At 42.1% G+C, this 19,303-nt stretch overlaps 1 protein-coding gene across 10 annotated transcripts in view; it reads left to right on the forward strand.

The window, feature by feature from the left end:
- adcyap1r1 (ADCYAP receptor type I) overlaps positions 1 to 19,303 on the forward strand; it is a 119,322-nt gene that overhangs the window by 58,009 nt on the left and 42,010 nt on the right. For all 10 annotated transcript variants that reach the window (XM_062957808.1, XM_008112218.3, XM_008112219.3 and 7 more), the window contains exons 4-6: positions 8,959 to 9,066; positions 11,666 to 11,701; positions 13,624 to 13,662. In XM_062957808.1, the coding sequence (XP_062813878.1) occupies positions 8,959 to 9,066; positions 11,666 to 11,701; positions 13,624 to 13,662 (183 nt within the window). The remainder of the gene's footprint in view (positions 1 to 8,958; positions 9,067 to 11,665; positions 11,702 to 13,623; positions 13,663 to 19,303) is intronic.

The raw sequence follows: 19,303 nt of genomic DNA on the forward strand, positions 1-19,303 counted from the left end.
GCAGTTTGAAAACATGCTTTTTTAAGCTTAGGCGATTCCTCGTAGCTCGAGGACGATTGTCTTCCATCCTTGGTGTCTTGGGGGTGGGTTCTTAGGTGGCTGAAGAGACCTATTCTTGACCCGCATATTCTCCCGCAGTGAGGACATCGGTTTCCAGGTGGAAGGCGGTCCCGGTCAGGGTTGGCTTGATGCTCCTTCCTCTTGGCACGTTTCTCCCTTAAGCCCTCCATCCGTGCCTCTTCGAACTCCGCAGCACTGCTGGTTACAGCTGACCTCCAATTAGAGCGCTCAAGGGCCAGGGCTTGGTTGGTTTTGTTCCCTGCATTTTTCTTGGAGTTGTCGTGCAGTGAAGATCATGTCCACTGTTCCTCTGGAGGAATGGAAGCCATTCTGGGATTCTGAGAGGGTGTTTTCTGAGACAGGGAGAAGGTGGTTTGCAAGGATTCTTGCGAGGATTTTCCTGGCGGAGGTTAGAAGGGAGATACCACGATAGTTCCCGCAGTCTGTTCTGTCCCCTTTCTTGAAAAGGGTGATGATGGTGGCATCCTTGAAGTCTGCTGGGATAAATGTGAGTAAATCAATAGGTACCGCTTTGGCGGGAAGGTAACCATGCTCCATGCAGTCATGCTGGCCACATGACCTTGGAGGTGTCTACAGACAACGTCGGCTCTTTGGCTTAGAAATGGAGATGAGCACCAACCCCCAGAGTCGGACACAACTGGACTTAACATCAGGGGAAAACCTTTAGCTTTACCTAGTATAAATTTAAACTTAATTAATCAATCACCAATTACATTGCCGGTGATGACATTTTTAGCTAAAGTACTGTTAATGACATGAAAGTTGTTAGCGAGTCCCAATTACAGCAGATTTACTGAATCAGATGTTTAGTAGTGAGTCAACATGTATGTAAATCCCATTAATTTGGTGGTTTTATTCTAACTGGGGACTATTAAACGAATACGAGCCAATGAATGAATGTAACACATGTGTCTTAAGGGAGAAGAGAAAGAAAGAAAGAAAAGGGGGAAATTCTACACTGATGTTTGTCACCATGTATGTGCTTTTTTGGAATATGAAGGAAAGAGTAAGAAAAACCCTACCACCTATTATTGTTCAACCTTATGGAAAGAAAGAGAGGCAGAGACAAGGTGGTCCTTCTCTCTTGCTGTGTAAGATCATCTAGAGGTACCACCACCATTCTATTCCTTCCTTGTCCTTCCCTGGCAGGTAATAAGTTGAGCAGAACAGGCAGTTTCCAGCATCTCCCAGCTCTAGGGAACTCTGCTAAGCAGCCATTCTGACTCACAAAGAGAATAGTAAATATTGCTTTGAGAGCAGGATCTTGATGAGACACGATGCGGTGGCATGAACCAAGAAAAGCGCTGCCTGGCTTTGCCTGCCCATGATTTAATTAAATGTGGACTAGGGTGAAAGCAATTGCACAATCTCACCTTTTTTCAAGCAGTGTTTCTGGGTCCATTGGAAAGTCCTTCCTCTGTTCACGATTCGTCAAATTGGACTGATCCTTGAGCATCTCTACAACCCTCTTCTCATGGGATCTAGGCAAAGATGAAGACTTTCTCATAAAGCAGACCCACCTCTATTTATTTATTTATCTATTTATTTATGTATTTACAGTATTTATATTCCGCCCTTCTTACCCCGAAGGGGACTCAGGGCGGATTACAATGATCACATATATGGCAAACATTCAATGCCAACAGACAAACAACATACATTAGACAGACTCAGAGGCATTTTTTAACATTTTTCCAGCTTCACGATTCCGGCCACAGGGGAAGCTGTTGCTTCACCGTCCAGTAGTGGCTGTACTTCCTCAATTCCTTTCCTCGTGTTTTGCTGGCAGTTTTATGGTGTTGTAAATTAGCCTCCCGCATAAAGCGTCCCTAAATTTCCCTAATTGACAGGTGCAACTGTCTTTCGGGGCTGCATAGGTCAACAGCAAGCCGGAGCTATTAATGGTCGGAGGCTTAACCCGACCCGGGCTTTGAACTCATGACCTCTTGGTCAGTAGTGATTTATAGCAGCTGGTTACTAGCCAGCTGCGCCACAGCCCGGCCCCCCTGCACCACAGCCCGGCCCACCTCTAGAAATGAAGCTTACTTTAATTTGGACTCTTTTCATTGCCCAAAAGCTAAACAGGATTCTCAGTATCCAGTTGGTGGCTAGAAATCCAATCTGGTAGAGTTCTCTACTTGAACTTGGATAATATGATCAAATCAATTCATTAAAGCCCTGGTAGACCATGCCAACAGGATCTGCGAAGCCCACCTCCTCCAAGGTGAACTGAATCACCTAAACTGGGCTCTACAGGCCCAATGGGTATGTATTCAATGACAAACATCAAAAGAGCTGAAAGTCCAAGGACAAGCTAAGAGAGTAAAAACAAAGATCCACCCAGAGGAAAAGTGTTCCTACCATACATCAAAGGAACCATGGACCGCATAGGGAAGCTGATGAAGAAACACAACCTCCAAACAATCTACAGACCCAACAAGAAAATTCAACAAATGCTACATTCAGCAAAGGATAAGAGGGATCCTCTCACCATTGAAGGAGTCTCCATAGGGACCACCAAATGCACCAGCATTGGCCAGACACAAATCAAGGAACATGAAAGGCACTGCGGACTAACTCAACCAGAGAAATCAGCCATAGCAGAGCACTTGATGAACTAACCTGGAAACAGAATATTATTTGAGAACACAGAAATGCTCTGACAAAAATTATGTAAGACTACCCAGAGAAGCCATTGAAATCCACAAGCACTTGAACAATTTCAACAGAAAGAGGAAACCATGAAAATGAACACAATAGGTTACCTGTATTTTAAAAAAACACCAGAATCAAGACAGTAATTAAGGAACGCCACTCAGAAGCAGGAGAACTCTAGACAGCAAAAAATCAAGGGCCAAGTAACACCTCCAAAATAGAGGATGCCTCCAGGCAACAAAGGCCAGGCTACCTCTATGCACATATTCTAACTTATTGACTTCATGGCTACTCAATTCTATTCAAGCTTGCTAATTGCAACATTTAAACAGACAAGGGTTCTTTCTCCCATCCTGGACATTACATAGAGAGAGAGAGAGAGAGAGAGAGAGAGAGAGAGAGAGATAGACAGACAGACGGATAGATATACACAATCCACTTTTTCACTGCTAAGAGACCTCTGAAGATGCAAGTGAAGCATCAGAAGAGAATGCTACTGGAACATTGGCCACACAGCCTGAAAAGCTCACAACAACCCAATTCACATCTGTTTACATGTTTGTTGTTGAGGTGAACCTTCAAGACATTCCTGATTTATTTTATTTATTTGCAGTATTTATATTCCACTGTTCTCATCTCGAAGGGGACTCAGGGCAGATCACAATGTGCACATATAATGGCAAACATTCAATGCCATATAAACATAGAGACAGAGACAGATGCAGAGGCGATTTAACATTCTCCATCTTCCAGCTTCCTGAGGAGATGCTCGATTCCGGCCACAGGGGGAGCAGCATCTTCATCATCCACTGTGACACTGAGTCCTTGGATACTTCCTCATTCCAAACACTGCTGGATGATTTTTTTGGTGTTGTAAATGTCAGACCCCTGGCAGCAGGGCACCAAGAACCATACATGGAGGCCAATCTCTATCTAATATCTTTATTAAGGAAATGTATAAAAGCAATAAAAACAAGTGAAGAATATAGTTCAGAAGCAGACCTTTCAAATGAGGTCAAATATAGTCCAAAAATGTATTGTCCAATAAATGATATTAGAGTTCAAAGTTTTTATCCAATACCGAAACACACACTATTGCCAAGCAATAGTGTGGGGAAATGTCTGAGTCTCAGGAGTCCTAGGTAGCTTGACAACAAGGCTGGATACAAGGCTGGATACAAGGCAAACAGTGATTCTTAGAATAAGGTCCGTGGTTAATAGCAAAGCGAGGCAAGTCTTGAATACTTAATCCGGGAAGCAAGGAACTGGGGTTACGAAGTCCACACACAATCTTACTCCTGAATCTGCTCTGTTGACTCCGCAAAGATTCTCCCGCGTCAGGCACCTATATTGGGGTCTCGTTTTCCCGCCAACAATCTCTTTCCCTAGAGAACGGGAAGCGAAACCCAACTTTGTCCAGATGCAAGACTCCTTAGAATTTCCCAAGGGAAGCAGGTCTAATCAGCCTGTTGTTTGGCAGCAATCCGTAAACTCCTGCGATTCTGTTCCCTGACTCCTCTGTCAGCACAGTAGGATTCTTTTCTAGGGAACGGAGGCGAGGAATGTCCAAGGTCTGTTTTACTGAATTCTTGGGGACAAACATCAACATCCGGCAGGTGAAAGGACTCCGGCTCTTGTTGAACCGGCGAAAACCCCATGTCTTCATCTGCCACGATGGCACTAGGAGCAGGACTACAAGGCCCATGAGGCATCACAGTAAATTAGTTAAATTTGCCTCCCCGCAAAGCGGTACCTAAATTCCTACTTGATAGATGCAACTATCTTTCGGTTGCTTAGATCAACAACAAGCAGGGGCTATTTTTTTATTTTAATTGTCAGGTGCTCACTCTGACATGGGCTGGCCTTGAACTCATGACCTCTTGGTCAGAGTGATTTATTGCAGCTGGCTGCTTAACCAGCTGCACCACAGCCTGGCCTTACAGTGAAGGAATTACAAAATTTTGCTTTGTTGAGAAGAGGATTGGCTTTGCTTCTTCTGAGACTGAGATTGTACAATTTGCCTAAAGTCACCCAGTGAGATTATTATGGAAAGCTTCAATTCAAACTCGGGCCTCCAGAATCATATATAGTTCAACACTCCAACCATGATTCTTCCAGGCTCAAAGGCTTCAGTTACAGCAACAGGTTCCAAACTTGGTCTTCCAGGTGTTTCTGAACTACAGATCTCAGAATGTGTGACTGTTGGGCAAGCTGGCTAGGATCCTGGGAGTTGAAGTCCAAAACATATGGAAAAACATAGGTTGGGGACCACTGAGTTATAGCCAGAAATGTCTCCTATTTCTACATGGTTAGGAGATGACTCAGGGAGGGTCTACAGAAGATCAGTGGTAAATCCAGAAAGTATTTCATAGCCAGCTGTCATTTAATTTTGACATTCAGGGTTGTAGCCTTGGAAAGAGAAGTACTGAAGAAACAGAAGAATGGGGGTCAAACTGTTTTTCTGAGAACATCACTCCAAATAATGGATTCCCCCAGTTTTGCTGTTTCTTTGCCATGAATCCCTGGCTCCGGTGTGCTAGAAACCACCAAAACATCCATGTGATTTTCTTTCTGAATTGATTTTGTTAGAGGAAGGGAGACGACAAAGAAATGGTCTCTCCAAGTATAAACTCAGAATAACTATCCAATAGCCAGGGTGAAAATAAGTAACTTGAGGAGAATAGAAAAAGGCCGTGTTTTCCCAGTCTCAGATAAGAGATCCCAGCTTTGCCGAAACCCATTTCCCCGCGTGTGAAATATTTTCTTATGTAAATAGCTTGGTGCTGGCCATCTTAGACTCTCCTTTGAAGGGACTTGAAAAGAGAGCTTTTCACACCAGTGAGGGATGAGTTGGCTTCATGAATAAGCAGCTCAGAGGAGAAAGTGCTCTTCCTGGCAGGCGCCGAGAATGTGATTCCAGCGCAAAAGGCTGGTTTTCTCTTTTCATTCCTCCGTCTATTCAAACACAGCGTTAACTCCCAAGATTCGCCTGCCAAACAATGACAGTTGGTGGTTCCCACATCAAGGAGATGGCAAATACGCCATGGTTTCGAATCCAAATATTAAGAAAACTATCCAAGATTTGGAAGCTATTTGGTGAATAAAGTTGAGATCCTAGGAAAGCCGTTTGGAAGATGGGCTCCCCAGCAGGTAGTTGACCAGCTTCCTTTTGAAAACACCCAGACAAGGAGAAAACCCAGTTTTTCTAAGCAATTGGCTCTGTTGCGGAACCACTATTCTTCTAATGCTCAATTGAAATCTACCTTCCTGTAACATTAGACCTAGTTCTATTCTTCAGCACAGCAAAGAACAAGCCTATATCTTCTTTTCTGTTGCAGCTATTGAAGTATTCAGAGTACAGTAGAGTTCTGGTTATCCGACATAAATGGGCAGGCCGAATGATGGATAACCAAAACTGTTGGATATTAGGGAGGCCCTATTATCCCTCCTGGGGGCCACTGGTGGCACAGTATGTTAAAGTGCTGAGCTGATGAACTTGCGGACCAAAAGGTCCCAGGTTCAAATCCCGGGAGCGGAGTGAGCACCTGCTGTTAGCCCCATCTCCTGCCAACCTAGCAGTTAGAAAACATGCAAATGTGAGTAGATCAATAGATACCGCTCCGGCGGGAAGGTAATGGCACTCCATGCAGTCATGCCAGCCACATGACCTTGGAGGTGTCTACGGACAATGCCAGCTCTTTGGCTTAGAAATGGAGATGAGCACCAACCCCCAGAGTCGGTCACGACTAGACTTAATGTCAGGGGAAACCTTTACCTTTATTATCCCTCCCAGCAAGCTGGATGTTTGCTGGGAGGAAAAGTCTGTGCCGCTCACGTCTTGTCCCTCTTGGCAAGCACCTGCCTTTAGAGGCCCCATGCACCTTGCTGTCTAGAAAAACAGCAATGCGAAGCAGGCCTCTCCAAGCACCGGGCAACTGCTGGGAGGGGCAAGATGCCAGCGCGTCAGATAATACAGTGTGTCGGATAAGCGGAAGTCAGATAACTGGAACTCTACTGTATATAATTATTGTTGGAATTCAATCCCACAATGCCCAAGTCTGCAGTCCTCAATGAGGAGTAGTTAGTTACCTTTAGAACAGGCTGAGGGAAATCCCCCCCCCCCCCCCCCGGGTCTTCTTCTCTTCTTTCTGTTTCTGCTCTCATTCTGATTTTTTATATAGAATGGATACTTTGCAGGTGCATACCTTTTGCTTTTGACTTCTACATTTGCATCTTTGTGTGTGCTGTGTGTATTGAAACCTCTCTCTGATTGATTTTTCCCTCTCTTTTGAACCCTAGAAGAGATGGGGTTAGTTAGTGTAGCTCAGACTCAGTTATTTACTATTAAGAAATGCAGTTATTATTTTTGTAAATAAGCCTTTACTTAATCTTAAAGACTGAATTCTAGATCTTTTCCTCCTAAGCTCTAAATTCTTTACATGGCACTTCACACTCTGCTTGCTGTGAGCTGAATGCTCAACTACAAGTATCCTGTGTTTGCATATTTTGGATGTTCTGCTGTATTTTGGGAGTTTTCTCTACCAGAAAGTCCTAACAATTATGTCGTCCTTGATCTTCTCTTAACAAAGTTGATTACCCTGTTTCCCCGAAAATATGACATCCCCAGAAAATAAGACCTAGTAGAGATTTTGCTGAATTGCTAATTATAAGGCCTCCTCCAAAAGTAAGACCTAGCGAAGTTTTTGCTTGGAAGCATGCCCACCAAAAAGAACACCAGAGCATACAGGATTGGTAGATGTACATACCATAGATTGTTGTACATGGAAATAATTGTAGTAATAAGAAATTCTTGGTAAGATTCACAGTTTGTCTGGTTATGCTGGTTTGTGATGACAACTACTGTACGGTATCTAAGAAATGTTCATTATTTTAATTCAATAATAAATGTGAATTCTTCTTCTTGGAAAAATAAGACATCCCCTGAAAATAAGACCTAGCACATCTTTGGGAGCAAAAATTAATATGACACTGTCTTATTTTTGGAGAAACACGGTACACTCTGCTACTTAAAACTCTTGTAAAATGATGATGATGATGAGGATAACAATAATAGTAAATGATTTAATTTTTTACCCACCTCTCTTCAGGATTGAAGTACAACCTAGATGAAAACACATCATCATAAAATATTATATACAATTCATATATTAAATGTATTTCTATAAAATACACGGAACATAGATTAAAATACTATAAACACAATACATGAGTTTAAAATGAATAGTTAATAATTGGTTGGGTAGGCCTGTCGGAAGAGATAGCTCTTCAATTCTCTCTTAAATTCTGACAGCTGATTTAGATACCAGATTTCTTCCGACAGGCCATTCCACATGTTTTGTTCTCCATACCGATCTCATTGCCCTTCTCTTAGCTCACTTCAACTTGTCTATAACTTTCTTAAAACAAGGCATCCAGCCACCACAGAATAAGGTTACCATTTCTTCTGTCTTCTATTAATGCAAGCTAAGATAGCATTTGAATTCGTGAATGCAGCGTCACACTGCCAGTTCAACTGATGATCAATAATTCCAAGTCTAGACACCCTTTATGGAGAGTGAAAAAGGCATCAGGATTTTCTGGGTGTTAGGAAAAACTACCCAAAAACAGAAGAGCTTCCAGAATATAAAAACAAGATACTTACAGTTGAGCATTCAGCTCACAGCAAGCAGGGCATAAAGTGCCATGTGGCTGTAAAGAATTTAGAGCTTAGGAGGCAAGCATGCAGAGTTCTGTCTTTACAATCACAAAAGGTTTATTTACAAAAATAATATCTACATTTCGTAATAGTAAAGAACTGGGTCCTAGCTACTCTGGCTAACCCCATCTCTTCTAAGGTTCAAAGAGAGAGGAAAATCTCCAAACACTACATCTCTCCTGACATACAAGCAGAGAGAGATCTCAATATGCACAAAACACACCAAGATCCAAAAGTAGAAGTCAAAAACAAAAGGCATGCACCTGCAAAGTATCCATTCTACATAACCAATCAGAATGAGAACAGAAACAGAGAGGAGTAAAGAAATAGATATATTACAACTGTCATTCAGAAGACAGGAGGAAGGGATTTCCCTCAGCCTATTCTAAGCTAACTAACTACTCCTCATTGAGGACTGGAGACTTGGGTAGTGGGAGGTTGAACTCCAACAAAAGGAAGACCTTGCAAAAGCTCCTTCCTTAATTTGACTTCCTTTTCTTCCACAGCATGCGAAGGGATGTGGGACAACATCACCTGTTGGAAGCCTGCCTTTGTCGGCGAGGTCGTCGTGGTGAAATGCCCAGCACTCTTCAGCATGGTGAACATCGACTACGGTAATAATCTTCTGTGTGGTTGTCAAATGGAAACATAGTGTGCATCTACAATGTGGAATTCATGTAGTTAGACAGTGACACCACTCAAACTGCCTTGGCTCAATGCTATGGATTCCTGGGAGTAGTTTTCCAAGATTTTTGTATTTTCCTGCCCAAGAATGCCGTGCCACACTCCCAGGAGTCCGTAACATTGAGTTGGAAAAGTTAAAATAGTGTCAAACTGTTCATTCGACATTGTAGATGCAAACATGCATTTTTCAAGATAGCGCTCTTACCCAAAATTCCTCCCCTTTTCCTGGAGATAATAAATATAGAAGCCCTATTGAGAAATGGAAGCTCTTCCTCTGAATATCATCAACTTTCTCCTGTTTCGATGCCTAAAGCAGACCCGAGTTCTCTTCTGGAAGGAAGGCATCGGAGTTGATAGCCCTTTAAAAGGAACAAATCTCCAAAGCTAAACAGTGGGACTTGGAGAGCCGTCCGTTCTTCAGTGGCTGCCCATTGGGGAGATGGGACTGATTCCCAGATATGCATCTCTTGACATGTGTTAGGCTTTCTTATCAGTCCCTCTTGGATACCCAACAGCAGGCTGGTGTCGCTATAGCAACGGCCAGGATCTTTTTGGAAAGGATGAGCACAAACGCTACCCAGGAGGACAGCGGATTCTGCAATGTCAGTCAAGGCTCTGAACAAAAGCATTCCAAAAAGGGAGAGCAGAACAAGTCTTTAACGGGGAGGAAGATGTACAAGGAACAAGGGAGAACTTGCTAACTGGAATGAGCTGAAAACCAGTCCTCTGGAATGCCACTTTTAAAAGTTAGGTTGAGTTTGTTAGGAGTCCCCGGTGGCGCAGTGTGTTAAAGCACTGAGCTGCTGAACTTGCAGACCAAAAAGTTGCAGGTTCGAATCCGGGGAGCAGAGTGCCCACTGTTAGCTCCAGCTTCTGCCAACCTAGCAGTTTGAAAACATGTAGATGTGGGTAGATCAATAGGTACCACTCCAGCGGGAAGGTAACGGCGCTCCAAGCAGTCATGCCGGCCACATGAACTTGGAGGTGTCTACAGACAACGCTGGCTCTTATGTGAGTAGATCAATAGGTACCGCTCCAGCGGGAAGGTAACGGCGCTCCATGCAGTCATGCCGGCCACATTACCTTGGAGGTGTCTACGGACAACACTGGCTGTTATGTGAGTAGATCAATAGGTACCACCCCAGCGGGAAGGCAACAGTGCGCCATACAGTCATGCTGGCCACATTACCTTGGAGGTGTCTATGGACAACGCTGTCTCTTCGGCTTAGAAATTGAGATGAGCACCAACCCCCGGAGTCGGACACAGCTGGACTTAACATCAGGGGAAAATCTTTACCTTTACTTTTTACCTTGAGTTTGTGGTTTTGTGTCTTGAGATGAGATTGGGAGGTTCAAAACTCTGGTTGCGTTCGTTTTTTTTTTGCCTCTTCCAAAAAATGAGGTTGGGATGTTAAAAAAATCCAGCACAATGAGAAAGGGTAGCTCTACATTGTAGGATTAATGCAGCTTGAAACCACTTTGCACTGCCATGGCTCAGTGATGTGGAATCAGGAGAGTTGTAGTTTTGCAAATCTTTGACAAAAATGCTGGTGTCTCACCTAACTATGCAGAATACCGCAGCTTTGAACCATGTCAGTTAAATTGGTGTCAAACTGCATTCATTCTGCAGTGTAGATCAGGCATGGGCAAACTTGGGCCCTCCAGGTGTTTTGGACTGAAACTCCCACAATTCCTAACAGCCTACCGGCTGTTAGGAATTGTGGGAGTTGCAGTCCAAAACACCTGGAGGGCCCAAGTTCGCCCATGTCTGATGTAGATGCACCAACGGAATAAGGCAACATGAGATGCACTGATGCATTTAATTGAGTCTCTTCTCCATAGATCAGACACATTGCCAGGAAATTTGGAAAGCTTGCAGGTCCATCTAGTGGCAAAATGATACACCACACTTAAATATTTTCATCATCTCTCACTAAAACACATTAACTCCAAAAGGTAAATAGATTTGGCATTCCTTTGTTGTTTACAAAAGGATTAGTGATAGGTAAAAATTTTGTTTGGGTCTTTCTTTGTAAGTTTCAGACATTGGCAAGCTTCATCATCACTCTAATAGACAAAATTTGAATTATTGCCGTTATGAAAATGAAAGAAGCATGTGTTGTTCAGAAAGTGCACAAAACAATGGTACAAACAGACCTACAAGAATATGAAAATAAATACAAGTTAGCAATGACAACATAATGTTCTTGCTCCAAAGAGCTTTATCTTTGGAAATTCAGCTCAGGAGAAATACGGTTGGATCTACACTGCTATATAATGCATTATGAACTGCATTATATGCTCAGTGTAGTAGATCCATATAATGTTGTTCAATGCCGTTAAACAGCATTATATGGCAATGTAAATGTTGCCAAATCGAAGAGTAGAGATATGACAAACAGAGTAGAGATATGACAAACACAGGAACATTAGATGTTCAGTTCAGCTGCAAATCGTTAGGCTTGACTGTAATAAAGGGAAACAAGTCAGCTGTATATGTTGGTTTAATTATCTTTTTTCTGTTTTCAGGCTGGGATGTGAATAGCATGGCCTATGCACAACCAGGTAAGTCCAGGCTTTGAAGCTATTTATATCAGGAGGTTTATTAAATGTACAATATGCCACCGGAAGTATTATTTATTTATTTATTTATTTACAGTATTTATATTCCGCCCTTCTCACCCCGAAGGGGACTCAGGGCGGATCACAATATACACATACATGGCAAACATTCAATGCCATTAGACAGACAACATATATAGACAGACACAGAGGCATTTAACATTTTTTTCCAGCTTCACAATTCCAGCCACAGGGGGAGCTGTTGCTTCACTGTCCACTAGTGGTTGTACTTCCTCATTCCTTTCCTCGTGTTTTGCTGGCAGTTTTATGATGTTGTAAATTAGTTAAATTAGCCTCCCGCATAAAGCGTACCTAAATTTCCCTACTTGACAGATGCAACTGTCTTTTGGGGCTGCATAGGTCAACAGCAAGCCAGGCTATTTAATGGTTGGGGCCTTAACCCAACCCGGGCTTCGAACTCATGACCTCTCAGTCAGTTGTGATTTATTGCAGCTGGTTACTAGCAAGCTGCACCACAGCCCGGCCCTCGATGGCACCCCGATGGCACAGTGGGTTAAACTGCTGAGCTGCTGAACTTGCTAATTGAAAGGTCAGCGGTTCGAATCCAGGGAACAGGGTGAGCTCCCACTGTTAACCCCAGCTTCTGCCAACCTAGCAGTTTGAAAACATGCAAATGTGAGTAGATCAGTAGGTACAGCTCTGGCGGGAAGGTAACGGCGCTCCATGCAGTCATGCCGGCCACACGACCTTGGAGGTGTCTGTGAACAACGTCAGCTCTTAGACTTAGAAATGGAGAGCAGCACCAACCCCCAGAGTCAGACACGACTACACTTTATGTCAGGAGAACACCTTTACCTTATGACTGTTATCTCCAACATGCCTCCCACCTGGGGTTTTAAATTTTTACATGTTTCATTCTTAGATGCATACATGAATAACATCAAGGTTTTCTCCGTACTGGATGAATATGTGAACATTTCTGCACATTTTTCATTTTTTTCATTTTTGGAAGCTCTTTTTGCAAGGATTTTACTTTTTTGCAGAAATCCAACATATTGGTAAATATTGTATTTGGCACATATTTGATTTCTGCACAAAAATGTGGTGCTTCTACACAAGAGTAAGGCATGGCAGTGGGTTGTACTGGACAGTCTTTGTGATCTCTCACATCTATGATTCTATGGAAAAAGGAGGCTTTTCAGTGAATGGTTTGCTTCATTAAAAGTCGTCATGTACTTCCATGGGCTAGTTTCTGAATGAAGTGTCCCTATGTATTCTGGTACCATTTTTCACAAGAACATTTGCAAGCGTGATTTCCACTGAGCCAGAAAACACTTTGATGTGTCCCAAGTTTGTTTGGGAAGCAATCAGGGAGACTGAATCAACTTCATATTCAACTATTGCCCATAGTATTGTGTGGAAATTGTGTTCACAACCTTATTTGGTCTATAATAGAAGGAATCATTGTTGGCACAGATTTTTTTCATCCAAGTCAGGTCACATGGATGATACATTGCTTCTAAATGTTCCAGGTCCTGACTGCATGTGATGAGTTCCAAATACTACTACTACTACTACTATTACTACTACTGTATATCATGATATATAAGTAGTTGTACTAGTAACTAAGGATGCATCTACACCAGAATTAATGCACTGTGGAATTAATACTACTGCCTCACCAAACTACAACTAACTTTATTCCACAGCATGGAGACATGGCAGTTAAATGGGTGTCGAACTGCATTGATTCTACAGTGTAGATGCACTTTGGAACTTCCCTCTAGAAAGTAGCTAATGGTTTATGAATAAAGTAGGTGTTTTATATCTCTAAAGATATGTTTTTCATATAGAAAAATGACCTCCACACATGTGATTTTACTTTTATTTTTTTTATTTCACAGATGATTTTGAACTATTGGAAAATGCAGACCAAATTTTAGGTAAGGAAAAAAAAAACAGACCTGGAATTCTAGTGCTTCATAATGGAAATTCTCTTAAGCATGTGACTGGACTTTTCTGTTTTTTGTATAATGGATGCATACTTTCCATAGCTGTCCAAGTGGAGTTCCATGAGTGTGCCCATTTCACATGGTCCTAAGTCCCACTGAGACATCATCGGCTGTATTGGCTTGACCTACATGTTGACTCACCATCCAACAGTTGACTCAATGAGTCTGCTCCAGCAGGATTCCAGCAATGCAGTTGTGCATCCCTAAATGTGTGTCACCATTTGCTGGTGCTTTCAATGTCCCACTTGATTAACTGGGATTGCAGCAGTGCCCACTGTACATTCTTCATTGCACAATGGGGCCTCATCTACACTGATCATTTAATGCAGTATTGAAGGAATTGGTTTCGCTGTGCAAATTATTTGAGGCCCAAGTGAGTACTGCACAAAAAAAGGATTTGTGTCCTTTCATGGCTATTTGTTGTATAGCCATTGCAGTTGGAAGCTAGCTAGCTTCCAACTGCATTAAATGGTTAATGTGAATGTCATCCTTATTGTATCCAACAGAAAAATGTTCTGGTACATTCTGTGGGTCAATCCATGAATGTCGATTTCACAACACAGTTAAAGGACTCAGCACTTGCTACAGGTTGAATCTCCCTTATCTGAAAAATGGAAAAGCTCCACAAACCAAAACAACTGGTTGCTAGTTGCCTGCTTCAGCCTTAGGGGAAAGGGGGCTAATCACACATCAAATTTCCCTCTGAGTTTTCCCTCAAGGAGACCTAATAGGGGAAAGATTTGAGGATAAATTGAAAGGACTCAACTTACAGAAGCCCCCATAAAAAGCAGATATTCTGCATACTTCCATACTCACCAGTGGTGACATTGTGGATAGCTTGAAAAGCATGGATGAGGAGATGCTGGTGGAAGTCTCAGTGATTGAGTTGGAGCCCAGCAGTACCCAACAAATCCCTCAGGCAAGCTTTGAAGTGACATCCATGGAAGCAGCTACTAAATCTCAGCCTGCATAACAAGTGCAAGCAAGTTCCTCTGAACAGGCTGAGGAAGAGTCCACTGTTCCAGCTTTCATGAACCTGCAAAGAAGAGGTCTCAGCTATCTAGGTCCTTAAGACTAGCCAAGAAGCGAGACAACAACAGGTAACACCTGTGGATATAAGGAGCTCAAGGGTGGCACCTCTTTTGCTGGCTGCAATGTCAGTTCTGCAAGCTATGATCTTGGACTCTTTCTCTCTCGTGTTTCCTGAACCCTGGGCTTATTTTTGGACCTTGACTTGCAGATTCTGATTTCAACCTCAAAGTCTGGATTCTCTGGTATTCAGCTCATGGCCCTGGAATGGACATTCGGCTTCTATGTTGTGTTATTCTTCTAATGTTTGCCTCTCTGTTGGACAAAAGGCTTGACCTCCAACTGTTGATTAGCACTCTGCTGGTCTTTGATGCTTCTGACACACAGTGTGGCAGGCAGCCTAGAAATGGCTGCAAGGATGAGCATGGAGTCATCCCATTGGCCTTCTCCTGTATGCAGCCCAGAGAGAATGAAAAGACACATAGGATGAGATAGATTTTCCCTTTCTCTTCCCAGCAACTTTGCTAAAAGAGCAAAAAGTGTGCCAAAAGTCATTATGGAAAAGACGACAAGTGCTGGTTATGTGACTAGCCCCCTTTCCCCCTTATTTCTCATGCTCTCTGTATATGGAGATAAAGACAGACATTTCAAAATAAGCATTTCAGATAAGGGGGATTCCACCTGCAGCATCATATTGTTTTAAGAATACTTTCCACACTTTTCAACAGGTGTATAAATTTATACACTTGTTGATAAGTGACATTATAGCCAACCTGAGCTATCTGAAGTGATATAGTGCCGAAAACGGAACAGGCTTGTTTCCTGCTTCTTCAGAATATGGAGTAATGGATTTAAACTACAGAAGAAGAGATTCTACCTAAACATTAGAAATAATTTTTGTACTACAGTGAAATATATTGACTTGGAGGGTGGTCTTTAAACAGAGGTTGAATGCCCAACTTTCAGAAGTCCTTTAGTTACGTATTCCTGCATGACAGAGGTTTGGACTAGATGGCCTTTGCAATCCCTTCCAACTCTAAGATTCTTTGTGTTGGGAATCTATGGAGTGGTTAGACTCAAAATAACTCTCTTTTGGGGGGATTCCTCAAAAATACAGCAGAGTGGCAGAACCACGTTTCATAAGCAGCAGAAACTTACGAGTGGTGAGCTCGGAGAGGCCTTTGTTTCTCAGGATGGCAAAGGATTGTAAAGTCTCCTTGAAAGTTCAAAAATCATTTATTGAGGTAAAAAGAAATCCATTGTAGATAGAAAAGGTTCTTGGAGCTAACTAGCTCTCTAGGCTAGCCAGCCACTAAGGAAGGTAAGAAGGTTAAAAATAACAAAATATCTAAATAGCTACATTTTGCCAGGAGAGAGGGCAAAATGTGACCTTCTTAGGTCGAAGACAAAGGAGGAAGAGAGATGGCTGACCAAATGGTCCAAGCCTTGGGGGCAATTAACATTCCAATTAGGCATGCTTGGGAATACAGGGAGGGTTCCCTCAGTCTAATCCTATCCTCTACATAACTAGTTGAGACTTGTGCAGTCCAGGATGACATACAACACTATGATTCTGTGTCTCTTTTTTTACTAAACTAAACAGGCCTTCCATCATATGGGACTTGTTCCAGACACTCAGGTTTTTTGTTTTGCTCTTTTCTCTACCTTTTCCAGTTCTACCCATTTTTTACCCCATTTTGTTTTTCCAAATCTCACAAAGAGTTTCCCCAGAATGCCCTCCCCTTTGGACTCTTGAAAGGGCCCTGTGGTGGTGCAATGCGCAACTCTTTGCCACCCGCTTGCCTTCTGTTTCAGGCATCGCTGCGGATTGTGATGCCGAGGTTACTTTTACGGCTCACGATAATTGTTGTTACGGCGCTAAGTATAATTTATAATTATGTCCTTGCTAGCACTTGAGAATACATTTTCATAATGCCATGCCAAATAATTGGCTGCCAAGCATCTTGCTATAATTAGAATTGATTAGGAAATTAATATCCATTTAGCTCCAGCTCAGATCCTTTCCTCTCCTTCTCCCAGGGCAGAGTTGTGGGGCTTTCACCACAGAACTGTCACTCGGGTTGAGATCCTCCGTTGTACTCACATAGGATAAACTACACCCAAACTACAACTCCTAGGATTCCATAACATTGAGCCATGGCAGACAAAGTGGTGTCACGCTGCTTTAATTCCACACTATAGATACGAAGGTGAAGGCCACTGCGATATCAAGAGTTCCGGCAATATTTTTTCACCAAGCTAATGGGAAATCCATAGTATCATCCAAGTTGGCAATTTCGGAAATGGAGATGAAATGAGTTTGAAACTGCTGCACCATCCAGCGAGGACGGAGCAATATGCCTGAGAAATTAATTAGTTCCTCTGCTTTGCAAGGGCATTCAATGCCAAATGACATCTTATATCCAACTGCACATAACTCTGCTCCAAGATTTTGTTAATGGAATCAGGCCTGTAAAGAAAGGGCTGCCAAAACCTTTCTACAACCAGCTAATAGTTTGTGAGGGGTTTTTTTTTCATGGTTGGAATATAATAATTATGCACCAGAGGTGTAGCTAAAGAGGGCAAAATGAGAACATTGCCTCCCAAATGAAAAAATATCATTCTCTAGGCAATGAAATTTACTTTCATTCCCCAAATATCTATTATTGCAATGATTTTATAGAGTATGACCTCTGTATCCATGTGGAATGCATTCCTAAACGGGGCATAGATACAAAAAAAAACAATCAATAGCAGTGAATCCTATTGAAATCAAGGACTTCTGGCCCCAAAATGACATTGAGTCATGCTGTAGGACCTAGAAAATGCCTAGAAAGGAAATATTTTGTTGGAAATAGATAAATGAAGCCATGGACATCATTCCTGTGGATCTGAAGGTCAGACTATACTTCAGTTGAGCATTCAGAATCTCTATGGATCGATAGTATGGAATCCTGGGATCTATAGTTTTGTAAGGTCTCTAGCCTTCCCTGTCAAAGAGTTCTAACGCTTCACCAAACTATGTCTCAGGATACCATAGCCCTGAGCCATGGCAGTATAAGTGGCATCAAACTGCGTTAATTTGGCAGTGTAGATGCAGTCCTGGAGAGGCAATGTACTGTTTGCTTCCTTAAGTCCCATAGTCACATCCCTGTTGTGTCCCATCCTATATCTGAAGTCTTTACATCTAAAGGTGCAATTAATAAAACAACTTTAAAGTAACTGGAGGCACTATCAAATAATTCAGAACGATTCAAGATACAATAAGCCTCATGAGCCAAGATCATGGAAGCCAAGCCATGTCCATTGAACTCTAGGTGCTCAGGAGAACAGGCAAGGTTTAACTTGGCACCAACATAAATCACATATCATCACCCATCATGCTTCCAAAGGGAAAATCATCTCAAATGGATTCACCTGCAAACCTATTTCCATTCCAACCATGGGCTGAAGCAAGAAGGCAACTCGATGAGTTGGTTGCATCCTTGATGATATTCAGCGAAATCTACTTTCAGTTCCAAAGGTCTTCTCAATCACCAATCCCAGGACACACATTCATCCATGATTCAGGGTAACAACTGGTGGACTCTTCACCATAGTTTCAACCACCTTTAACACCATCTGTACTGAGATGTGTGATGTAGAAAGCCATTCTTGACTTCATCCAGCATTGGATAACATTGGACCAAATGCCCAATGCAATAAATACATAAATAAATCTGCATGGAGATTCATAGAATCATAGAATTTTGTGCTGAATAAGGTCCAGGCTGTAGACAGGAGGAAGAAAGTTGCAAAAATTACTCATTGCTTCTTTTGTAAACCACCTTAGTGCAGTGTTACGTTCCAACCAGTGACTCATTATTTATCATGGGTTTCATCCAAGCTCTGGTTGCTGATACAGCTGCTTCCGCTGGCAAGGTAGCAGCCATTGGTGTGCCATTTTATTGCAAATTTCTTCCATGATGTGAAAAACATTTATAGAAAAAGAAGGGGCAGGAATAGGAGACAGAGGGATTACTCAATTTCCTGGCCAATGGAAAAATATATGGGCAGCAACCTATTTAGCTATAATCCCATTAGGGTTTTTTTTTTGGGGGGGGGGGAGTTTCCTGGAAATACAGTTGAAACTAATTACCATATATACTCGAGTATAAGCCAACCTGAATATAAGCCGAGGCACCTAATTTTGACCACAAAGAAACTGGGAAAACATTGACTCCAGTATAAGCCGAGAGTGGTAAATTTCAGAAATAAAAACAGATACCAATAAAATTACATTAATTGAAGCATCAGTAGGTGAAATGTTTTTGAATATTTACATAAAGCTCTAATTTAAGATAAGATTGTCCAGCTCTGATTAAATCATTATTCTCATCTTCTTCAATGTAAATGTGCTTATGAATCCTTTTAATAATAATAGAGTAAAATAATACATGTAATAATAATAATAATAATAATAATAATAATAATAATAATAATAATAATGATGATGATGATGATGACAGGAAAAACTCAGCCGGTATCAGGACCTCAAGATTGA

This window comes from Anolis carolinensis, chromosome 6, assembly GCF_035594765.1.
Source record: "Anolis carolinensis isolate JA03-04 chromosome 6, rAnoCar3.1.pri, whole genome shotgun sequence".
In the NCBI taxonomy this organism is placed as follows: Eukaryota; Metazoa; Chordata; class Lepidosauria; order Squamata; family Dactyloidae; genus Anolis; species Anolis carolinensis.